Source organism: Sturnira hondurensis, unplaced genomic scaffold (genome assembly GCF_014824575.4).
Source record: "Sturnira hondurensis isolate 20B ecotype Veracruz unplaced genomic scaffold, ASM1482457v3 Scaffold0019006, whole genome shotgun sequence".
In the NCBI taxonomy this organism is placed as follows: Eukaryota; Metazoa; Chordata; class Mammalia; order Chiroptera; family Phyllostomidae; genus Sturnira; species Sturnira hondurensis.
In genome coordinates, this window is record NW_028091637.1 from 239332 (window position 1) to 251407 (window position 12076).

The window sequence follows — 12076 nt, forward strand, 5'->3', positions numbered from 1 at the left end:
TGCTTGACGTTCCAGCTTCTAATCAGCTTACGTCTAGGTACTTGCTGAGATCCTACCTTTGGAGACAAAGATAGCAAACCCTCAAATGCTGAGAGCCATCAAAAACAAAGGCAGCCGCTTTGACAATCGCAAACAACAGGAACCTTAAGACTCAACACACACATACACCCACACACAAAACCACTTAGAATCCATTTGGTAAAGTTGCAGGATACAAAATCAATATAGAAAATCAGTAGTATTTCTAAACACTAAGAAGGAACTATAAGAAAGAAATTAAGAAAAGGATTCAATGTATATAGCATTCAAAAGAGTAAAATACTTAGAAATAAATTTATCCAAGGAGGTAGAAAACTTATACACTGAAACTACAAATTCTGCTGAAAGAAATTTTAAAAAATCAAAACATGGAAAAACTCAACTATAAACTTGCCAAAGGACTTGGAAAGAGCTGGCTACACGAAATTTTAAACTCTTACCAAAGATCAATACATGAAGAGATATAAAAGGGACTGGAACTGTAAGGATGGGAACTAATGATCTGACCTTGCGTAGACCGGCAGCACTGGCGTCATCAAAGGGCAGCTTGTTAGAAATGCAGAATCCCAGGCCATGCCCCACACCTACTGAATCTGAATGTACACTTGCACCAAGATCCTCAGGTGATTTTTATATACATTAAATATTTATAAGTACGGTCCTGTACAGTTGGCATTTGTAAGGAGACAGACTTTGTTTGGTGTTCACTGATAGCACTGAGGAGCCCTTAGCCACACAGCAATTTGAATACTAATCAAACTTTATCACAGGAAGCAGAAAAATAAATGAGCAAAGAAATCAAAGGGTTGATAAATAATGGATTACCATAGCACAGCTAGAGTAATAAAGTTGTGTCCAAAGGCCTGGGCTTGCAGAAATTCAATGAAACCACTGGAATAATCACTTTCAAGACTGTAATTGGTCATTTTGTATTGGTAATGCTAGACTTGTAATTCTTCTCTTATTATAATTTAAGAGGCATTGGATGCACCTGCAAAAGTAAAACCCATGGTACAATTCCTGTGTGACCTTGGATAAGCCACTTCACCTCCCAGCATTCTAGTCTCTCCAGCTGTAGACAGAGATTTACAGCCTTCATTCGCAATGGGATTGAGATCCTCATCTGGACAAAATGTATGCAAGTGTCGAGTATGATTATTATTTTAGCTGACAGATAAAAATACTACTACTTGTTTTTGAATGCTTTGTAAAACAAAAGACACAAGGATGAAATTGGCCGATCATCTTGTTTTGTTTTGCTGGCTTATGGAGTTTGATTGAACTTGTCTGAATCCTACAATAAATACACAACATAACAAAGGATTAAATGAGAGACCATTTAATTACCTGAATCAGAGCTTGTAAAAATGGATGCGTGTTCAAGGCAGAAGGAGAGGATTGGTGTAATTAGCACCCCTGAATTTAGGAAAATTGTGTCTAGCAGGAAAATGTGTACATGTTTGGCAAAAATTGAGTGACAGGTCAAGAGCTCTTCAAGCTAAGAAGATTATATTAACAGATGCATTCCCCATCTGCTCACTGAGTGCACAAAAATGGAAATCATATTTTCCCCCATCAGCTGAAGTCCCAGTTACTCTCAGAGTTCATGATTCATACCATACCAATGGCCAACGCTGAGAAGTGTAAAACATGAATAAATATGATATGTAAGAAGGCTATTTTCTATATAATATAAAAAAGATATTTTCTATGTGAAATGAGAGGTATTGTCAAAGACACATTCCTGTCTTCACTATGAAACTCACACTCCTATTCCCAAAAGGCACTGTCTGAAGACACACTAGGACAGCAAATCTGTGTTTGACATGCATACAATGTCACTTCCAAAGCCGGCAGTGCACCGGGACAATGGGTCACCGGGACAATGGGTCACTGGCACCACAGATGGATTCTCTGTGCCATGTAATAACACAATATTTTATAATTTCTCCCCATTTGAAATGGTGGGGATTTCCATAAGACACTGAAATCATATGAAACATTATTACCTGCTAGGAATACAGTGACACTGACTTCTGTGTACTGCAGTGCTATTTGAAGATTAGCAAAAATTACTGAAGTTCAAATGAAAATAAGAGAAACCCATACTAGGAAATTAGCCATGCAACTTAACATTCATTGGAGTATTCATGTATCAACAAAGTTTTACAAATGGCAGAATTGGTGCAGAACCTTGAGCTATTATAGAGAACGACAAAGACCTGGCGTACCTGCCCTTGCCCCACATTGCTCTTCATTCAATTCTAGTCCACACCAAAGTGCACATGGTTGTATTTGGGCTTGCACACCCTTCATATAGAGTTCTCAACCCATCACACTGCAACTACTCAAAACGTAGATAGGAAATACAGGATCTCCAGCAACATGTTTCAAAGGCTCTGGTCATTGTTGTTACTATTTACTACGTCAAAGATCCATGCAAGGCAGTGCTAAAACTTGGAGATTGTTTCTGCCAGTGTTAATTATGTCAAAGTGTTAACAGGAATGGGTTCACCTGTCCGTGCTGAGGCTCAAGTGGAGTTATATAGGTAACTGGCTTATATTTTCTTTGGTCTAAATGTTTCCTGGGTTAGTATTCTCTGCAAGGCAGAAGCTTTCAACTAAGATTAGTGCCTAGGTTACGTTATCAAATCGAGACACCTGGAATTTTTACATAATACCAGCTATAATGGGGACTGAACCTTAACCTCTATTATATTATTTCATTCTCAAGAAAGCCCTTGTGGAAATATGACTCAGATAAATTGAGAAGTACCATCATATAAATTGAGCAAATTGAGCGTAGGAGGAAAAAAAACAGATATCCTGGAAATGTAGGCAACAATGACTATTTCTAAGCCAACAGAAGTTCTGAGAAACTTGGATATGGCAGAAATAGAAAAACGACGGCAGCTAGTGATTCCCTTCTTAGAGGTATGGAAAGATCAGTGCGTGGGTTATCATGGACAGTTGACAAGTCTGAACCACGTGGAAGCACAGATGGTGTTTTCATCACTTCTTTCTAACAGTTGGGACATTGGAAAGGATAGAAAAATCTTGGATGTGAACACTTGGCTGTGCAGATGGTGAGGGTGAATTGGTTTGGCCAACAGTTACAGATTGACGGATTCTTATCCATAGAAGAATGAGGAGAAGGAGGAGGAGGAGAAAGAGGAAGAAGAGAAAAATAGATAAAGAAAGTGGAACATAATACACAAGTATGAGAAACAATGTGTATTGAGTTATGGTTTCTTTATCTACCATCTGTATAAATAATCAGAAGGCCATATAAATACCTACCCAGGAATGGTAATTCCAGAAGAAACAAGAGTGTGAACATGGGGAAGCAAAAGTAAACAAGAAAATATGCAACCGTGAAGCAAATGTTTAGTCTGACAGATCAGAGACTTACAGAAGAGGATAGGTTAAAACCTAAAAAGAGAGAAAAGAAAGATCCTACTGCATTCAAGGAAAGAGAAGTCCCTCAATACTCTTCTTGCTTATCCCTCCAATGTAACACACAGCGGGGCCCACTTTACCATATCCTGGTTGATACCAGCTTTATCAACCTTTCCAGCAAGGCCAAACTGGACTCAGTGCAGTCAATGATGCACTGCCTCTGTGCCAAGTGTATCCCTTGTATAACTGACTGTGTAACGGCTGAAAATGAGAGATTGGGGCGGAGGTATTGCGTGGCTCTAAGGGACACCAATGATCCAAGACTTGAATGATTCACCATGCGCACACAGAGGAACCGACGCAGATGACTCTTTAGTACAGAGAATAGCTCAGCACAAGTGTTACCTTGGGACCACAGTCGACCGGCACCTTAAAGGAAGAATCAGGAAGATCCCTGGAGTTCCCGTCCTGTGCATTTCTCACCAGAGGCACCACACGGAGCAGATGCCACACGATTCTGGAGCCCCTGACTTCTAATGCTGAACAGACAAAGCTCCTCTGCTTTCGTTCCACTACCTTTTTCTGTTGCCAGTTTATTAAACATGCCACAGAATGAGTTATTATTGCTCCACTCAGCCATTTTCTCTGTTATGACCTGAGTATGGTTCAAATACACTCACTTTTTAATGTTGTTTTGAGAATGATATTTTGCATCAATATTGGTTACATCTTTTTATAAATCCGATGACTGCTCAAAAAATACATACATACATACACACATACCCATTCAGGGAGGCAACGAAGGATGTAAAAGGTTTGCCAAATTTGAACCAGTAAAACACCTCCGATCATGTAACCGAATTTGTCGCTTGGGGCTCAGCACAGCCATGAGCTAGGGGAGTCAGTTAATAGGGGAACATTCCGTGGCAATCAAGTTTATGCTGAGACAAGTGTCAAAGCAGTGAGATAAATGGCGTCTAGCAGAAGTCCTGGCCAAAGGAGACCTGTTTCTATAATTATGAAGGAAAAGCAATAACAGGGATTCTTAACAGTGAAAATGCCATCTGCTCTTAAAAGCTAGAGGATAACCAAGGACTTGCTTTAAGAAATTTATATTAAAAATCCTTTTAACAGTCAAAACACATAACTCTTAATATATTTACTTGGGATGAAGGACCAGTTATAGATACTCCAATATAATTTTGTAGTAGTCAGCTTCTGCCTATGATATTTATGATATAATCATGAGATAAATGAAGAACAAAATTGAAGGGGATATGAGACCTGGCCAGGAAGCTCAGTAGCTTAGAGCAGTGATTTTCAACTTTTTAAATCCAATGGCACCCATAAACTATTACTAAAATTCTAAGGCACACCAAAATATATCTATATTACTGATCTGACAAAAATAGGTATACCTTTTTATTCATTCACACCAGAAAACTATTGTTATGTTGGCCGTCGTCACTTTTTTATTTGATAATCTAAGGGAAAGAGGTCAGTGCCCCTGACTAAATAGTCAGGCATTGCAGGTTTTAAAACTTCTTATGGCACATTTGTTTAAAATTCCTGGGTTAGAGCATTGTCCCAATATGCCAAGGTCGCAGGTTTGATCCCCAATTGAGGCACATGCAAGAAACAACCAATGAATGCATAAATAAGTGGAACAATAAACCTCTCTACCCCGTCTCTAAAATAGGTTAAGTAAAATTTTAAGAAAAACATGGCTATGAGGGCTAGGTCTTCAAAACAGCAGGGATCGAATTAATTTATGCATTCAAGGGTTACTGAATGCATGTTGTGTTCCAGGTATCACCCAGAATCCAGGAGATCCTAAGATAAATAATAATTTCTACCCTCAAGGGGCTCAGTCTCTTTGGGAGCAGACAGTCCTGTATGATGCTCAAACTCCTACCTGACTCTCAGTGGGCTGTCAGGGAAAAGCTCTGCAGAGAAGATGAGGAATTCAAAGTTTGAAGGAAGAGAAACAACTGACCAGACAGAGAGGGGCCGAGGAAAAGAGCACCCAGTCAGAGAGACAGCACCTACAAGAACAGGGAGCGGATACTCTCCCAGTAGTCGTTCTGGTGGGAAACACGGGAAATGGGGCCACCGCAAAGTGAGGTAGAGCTTACTAAGGGCTTTATCACACCTGCTCAAAAAGCAGTTGTATTTTATAATATGAGTGACAGGAAATATATAGAGATTCATGAACTTTCAAGCGGGAAAACTTTGGTCCATTTGATCTGGATGATGTTTTTGTTTTCGTTGAAGTGACTCAGCAGTACTCTGGCTTTCGGTTGTATTTTGAGCACATCTCTCCTTAGGTGGGTGGAGCCTTGGTCACAAAGTGGCCCAACTAACCTTCCTAGCAAATGTCCAGCTTCTTAGTGCACTGCGAGAAAGCACTGAACCTCCTTGCCGCACTTACAAAGTGCAGACACTGCATTCTGGGCTTTGGACATTCGATTCAGACCAGCATCTTTCTTATTTCAGAATGAATTTTGTTAGTGAGCCTGGCAGGAAGCAGTAAACAAAAGTAGGGTGAAACTTTACAGCATTTTCTGCAGCAGTATATTGTCACCTTTAGTATTATTAGAGTCTCCACCTCCAGGAGATGCCGTCTCTCCCTGTGACAGCTGGCTTTGTCCTGGTAAGGGAGAGCTCCCTTACCTAATAGGGATTAATTCGCTGGTGTAACTTTAATAAGGTGCAGGGGTGTGTCCCAAGTGACACAATGACAGGAATCTTCCCTAACATAAATTGTTACCCTCTAGAGCTAAAGAAAGCTCTGTTTCCATGGGTTCTTTGCTTCTTTTAGTTCAAGCTAATGTAATAATTTCATTTCCTGAAAATGTTAATGCTTGTTTACATTTCTGGAACCAGTCAAGACTGGGTTCCCATTCAAAGTTCATGGCCTCAAGTTGTGGCAAATGCACAGTAAAATTAGGTGTCAAGAACATAGCCACAGAAAGGCATACCAGCCATGGCAAAGTATGTGCTTCTTGTGAACGCTACAAATATAACTCATCAGGAATATGTCTGTTGACCTATTGTTTGTTTTGAGGTTTTTGCAAACCTCTTTCATTGTCATTGCATTCACATAATTTGCTATGAAGAGGTTTTACTGTACTTAATCAGTCCCCTAATGTTTTAGAGACAGCACTATTTACTTATTTGATGTTGCATCGCCATTTCAGACAGCTTTTACACCTGATACTACTTTTTTGTATTGTCTGTGCTTTTCACAAATTCTGACCACGTTATTGAAACTCTCTCAACTCTTAAGCCTCATCTCTTTTTCCACGTGTAATATGCTGTAACAGAAAGAGCACCAAACATAGAAGGCTTGAATTCTACACTGGACTGTCATTTATGGAATAAAGGACCTTAACAATCTCATTTAACCTCTGGGTCTTAGCGTTTCCCTTTTACAGGTGGGGCAATGATAATGTATCCCTGCCTGTCTTGGCACTGCTCGTAGATCCAATAGGGAAAATGTACTTGAAAACATGTTACATCATAAATTTACTCAATCATTTATGGAACAATATAATCATCGATGGGCCAAACATGCAAATTGTCCCTCAACAACTATGTCTTTACTCAGTATGCACAAGAAGCTGGTGATACAGCCTTAGTGAGTTCGATACAGAAGTTAAGCTTAGACAGCCTACAGAAATGGAGGGTCAATGTGTCCCTTTGAACATGCCATTAAGTGTCAGGGTTTTCTTCTGAAATTTTGACAGGAGAGCTAATCAATCCAAGACAGAACTCACGGGTGAAATTCTCCAGTGCCGAGATCCAGGTACTGATTTAAGCCTGATCCCTGTACTTCAGAATTGAGACTTGGCCAGCTAGGAAACCAACAACCTGCAGAGAAAATTTCAAAACACGTAGAATCTTTCTCACATTCAGGATTTCCGGCTTAGAGGTATCTTTTTGTTGCCAGAAGTTTCAGATCTGCTGAAAAGGCTAAACAAGTATTTGATCGAGTCTCTCAAGTTCAATGCCAACAGCAAGACAGAAACAGTTTGGCTTGGCAATGTCAAGGCAGGTGTTACCAGCCAGTTGCCTGAACCATAGAAAAACCTCTTTCTGGCTGTTTTTCAAAGCCTGATTTGAAAGGCACCACCTCCTGATGGGCCTGCCAGGGAGAATTAGTTTCAGAATTCATTCAGAGGAAGTGGACTGAATTAAGTTACTGGATGAACTAGGAACATACACTTAAATGTTGAGAAAAGTCTGCTCATAACAACAGTTTTTGGTTTTGGCAACATTGAAGTTGAACTGCCCATTTTGTTTTGTTTTATTTTCCAGTGGCATTTTTCAAATGGGTCCGGTTGCTTATATTAGAGTTTTGGGGTCATGATACTAAAGCCAGAGAAAGTACTTTATAACATACTCTATTATAAAAATGAAGGCAAAATATCATAGTACGAGTTAGTGTTATGAATCTAACCACAGACCAGAAAATACATATGGTTTTAAAAAAGGCATTTGGTTGTTAGAAAAAGAAATCCTCCAGTGAATTTTATTATTAGTTTTAAGTGTAAAATAAATAACGAGGATTCCTCAGTCGTCCGTAAGTGTTTGAGAGATACGTCCTTTGGAAATCTTAGGAAAGCTGAATGTCTCACCTGGAAACAGTGAACTAAAGCCCATACCACACAGTTTAGGTTGTAATTCCATGGGGTTCCAGGCTCACTGATGAATCCCAGCCTGCCCGGTCTCCCCACAGTAGCTATCTACATTACTCACCTACATGGCATACCCCCTTGTTTCTCTCATTTTGCAGCTTTCCCCCTTTTCACAGACTCCTTCCCTCGAAAATCTGGTGTGAGGTCGTACTCACCACCCTCATCCTCACTGAAGGCCAGGTGGTCTCTGGACCTTAGATGTCAACCAGGAGTGGCAAAAGCAAGAGCTGTCCTTCCCTGGGTGTCTGCTCTGGACTGGGAGCATGCTGAGCCCTTTACATGTCACGCCCCCCACTCAGCACTGTTGAGAATTATCTGAAGGGATCTCTGTGCATCACTGTGCACCCACTACCCAGAGAAAGTGAAGGGCACTGTCTGGACTTAAGAGATACAGGAGAGGAGATGATGGGCTCACACCTCTAATTCTTTTCGAGAACCCCAGAAAGATGCATCAAGAATGCCACACTGCCTCTCTAGGTTCCCTCAGAGTGAGGATGGCTTTAGAGCAGGCTCCCAGTTTCCCCATTCACCCTTTGGACTCAACTGGAGCAGACGGTGGAGCAGCCTTTCACCTCCTGACTGAGGAATCTCACTTGTCCGCCTCACTGCTCTGAGGTCACTACCGTGCACTTCTGACTACTGCCTTTGCTTTGCTTTATCCAAACAGGTAACAACACTGACTCAGGAGGTCTCCCAGCTAGGTAAAGACATGAGGAATGTGATGCAACTTCTAGAGAATGTCCTGTCACCCCAGCAGCCGTCACGGTTTTGTTCTCGGCGCACTGCCTCTGTGTGTCCCTCCAGGGGCAGCTTACAGACCAGGATGACCTGGAGTACACACCAGCCTTGCCTGCATTTGCAAGCAGGTGGAGCTTCGTATCCCCAAGCACAGCTTTGTCACAGTAATGTCACCTCAGACATTTGGAGTGTGGATCCCTCCTCTGTGGAGAGCAGCCCCCAACGAACTGGAGCTCCTGAGCAGCAAACCCCCGCGGGCGGTGAACGTCATCCTTCTCCAAACCTTGATTTTTCACCTGCCCACTACCAGGTTGTCCAAGAAGGTCATTTGCAATTCTTAAGGTGCATCTCTCCACATTCAGATACTACGCTGACGCCTCTGCAGTCCATCTCGGAGACTCTCTCGTCCTCCGTCTGCTCCTCCTCAGAAACATCTTTGCAGCTGGTTCTCCCAAGCAGGTCAGAGGAGGGCAGCTTCAGCCAGGCAGCCATGAGCTCCTTCAGTCTGGAAAACTTGCCAGGATCTTGGGATCGGGAAGGAATGGCGTCAATCCCTACTGAACCCTTGGAGAACTTTCCACTGGAAGTTGTCACAAGCACAGCAGATGTGAAAGACAATAAAGCCATAAACGTATGATATTAGTGCACGTGAGGCTCTACTGGTTTCCAACCCACCACTGCACGATGGCTTTAGTTGCCTTCTTTGCCTCTGGCAGCCACGAAGACGGAGCAAGGCTGGGCGTCCCGCAGGAGAGAGCTGGGGAGCCAGGCAAAGGCACATCACCTCCGTCCTGTAGCCAACACTTTCAAGATCCTAGATACGTAATAGACGCATTTTTCTGTACAGGTATTAACTTACTGGTCTGTTTGACAGACTTGGGTAAAAAAAAAGTCCAAAGACCCTGAGGGTCTGAGCAGCTAGAAGTCCCAGACAGAGAATTTGTGGATCTGGGTTTGTCCCGGGTGGCTTTTGTGAAGGGCAGGAAAGGTTTTTCCTGAGTGCCTATTTGTCATTCTTGAACAATACCCATAGCACTGTTGGCCTCCGGAGTGCGCAGCTCCTGCTGACCTGTTTTTCTCTTTGTGAAGGCAAAGGGACAAATATCACTGCATGTCATCTCCTAGACAATCAGTCAAACAGAGCTGGTGGCCAGTGGTTAGCTATTGCACGTTATTTGCCATGTAAATGAATATGTCTTTATTTATCAAAAAAGAGAGAGGCTATTTTTATATCCTTGGTATGAAATATGTATTTAAACTATTTAAAATATTTATAAAGACATGAATGTTTTCTTTTCATTTCGGTAAAAAGTGCTTGCCATTTTAATAAGACATACACTACTGTTATGTATAGTAGGTCAAAAATGATTTATTATCGAGAGGATGTAGCTTCCAAAGGAGTCCCCCTTTTATGTGCATGCGGTTTGCAACAAGTGTATCCTCACACTTCTGGAGTCCGAAAGAAAAGTGAGGGCATGTGTTACTGATGAAGTGAAAGCAGGGACTGTGTGTCAGGTACACAATCTGCCCGCCTGGTGGTGGAGATGGCTCCGCCCACTCTGCTGACTCCTGTCGGCGGCCTGAGCCGAGGCTGCCCGCGGTACCACATAAACATCCCTCCTCTAGGCATCATACTGTGTTGTTCAGGAACCCAGAAGTAGTCTGTGGAATATAAGGTCACAACTACAGTTAGCCATTTTGGCCTCCAAATGAGAGAGAAAATCTTGGGTGTCTCCTTTCCCCATGCTATTCTTTCAGGGGAGGTTGTAGACCAGTGAGAATTCCTAAATGAAGCCCAGACTTCCAAGCTATGGCTTGGGAGACAGATGCCAGCTTGCATTGGATCAGCACCTGAACTCTTTTCAAGCTCCCAGCAATGCTATAAGTTATGTGGAGCAGGTGTTTTCATTCTCATTTTACAGCGGGGAAGAACGTGCCCCAGAGGTTGCACAGCAAGGGCGCTGGAGAGAGTCTAGAACTTGTAACATTCCCCACGTTGCAACCTGCAGGCAAATTCAGATGCTGGCTGGGCGAGGATTTAAACATCTTCACTTAAGTTTTATTTTATGTTTAAGAACATTTACAGCCTAGTCATTCCAGACATTCTTAGAAAATCTATTGAATTCCCATCCTGGAGTCCCCCTGTTCTCATGTGTCACCGCGGAGAATAAACCATCTGAGAACTGCATCGTTAAAAACATCTAAACGAAGCAAGACTTCTGATGTGTGAATCTGACGCCCTAAAATTGGCCAGAATAACAGAAAGGAAAGAAATTTCCTCCAAGAAAATATGGACACAGAACATGTTTCTGAGGCAGGTCACTCAACACACATTGCCTTCTGCGCTCCCACCACTAAAACACCTCCAAAATGCCCTCCTTACTTAAGAGAATGGGAAAATTGAGGCAGAGGAAATGGTCTAGAGTCCATGTGTTCATGTGTATTCCCTGTTTCACTCATCCAGACCTGTGTCACCATGTGAAGTACCGTTCAGAAAGAACTAATCGTTGTCAGCTGGTGAATGCCTTTGGAAAAATTAGCACTGCTATAATGATGCTACTGAGAATGATTGGCATGTTGTCTTTTGAGTACTGACCATGTACCGACAGATGTTTGGGAATTAACATGTTTCCACATATAATCATCAGACAATGCTAAAAGTTACTTATTCTTCTTATCCCCGTTTGTAAATAAATCACTGGGACATGGGTGTTTTTAACTTGTCCCGCCACGTTGTTTTAAATGATAGACCCAATACCACCATGGCTATTCTGAGTATTCCTTCCTCCATGTCCAAATCCATTTTTGCTGCCTTTTAAAATTGATATCTTCTGAAAATAAAAGAAAATGAACTGTGTGCTGTTGTTGTTGTTGAAGTAAACATACAAATGGGATCAATTAGTTCAGCTCTGAGGATTTGAGGAAGTCCAGTGAAATACCTGGAAGCATGCTCATATTTTTCCACCTTGTCACCTTCTCTGTATCTACTTCTAACAACTGAGGTTAGCAGGCATAAGAACCAGCTGCCTACCCTGGGCACCTCTGCAACTGGGGGAGAATAAGCAAGCTCCTGGGACAAGGAAGGGTTCCCACAGATCTCTTACAGTACAGCACCCACCTCATCTGGATCAGCTCCACTTTGCTCCTTCTTAGCCTTTTCTCTCATCATTATTCAAGTAAACAGGACTCCCCCATATCTA

At 42.0% G+C, this 12076-nt stretch overlaps 1 protein-coding gene and 1 pseudogene across 1 annotated transcript in view; both read left to right on the forward strand.

The window, feature by feature from the left end:
- Nucleotides 1–11666, forward strand: part of KCNH8 (potassium voltage-gated channel subfamily H member 8) — a 223862-nt gene extending 212196 nt beyond the window's left edge. The window contains exon 16 of the mRNA XM_037070746.1: nucleotides 8806–11666. Within this exon, the coding sequence (XP_036926641.1) occupies nucleotides 8806–9513 (708 nt within the window). The 3' untranslated portion in view covers nucleotides 9514–11666. The remainder of the gene's footprint in view (nucleotides 1–8805) is intronic.
- LOC119004084 (rRNA-processing protein FCF1 homolog) lies at nucleotides 3378–3975 on the forward strand (annotated as a pseudogene).
- Nucleotides 11667–12076: the final 410 nt, after the last annotated feature.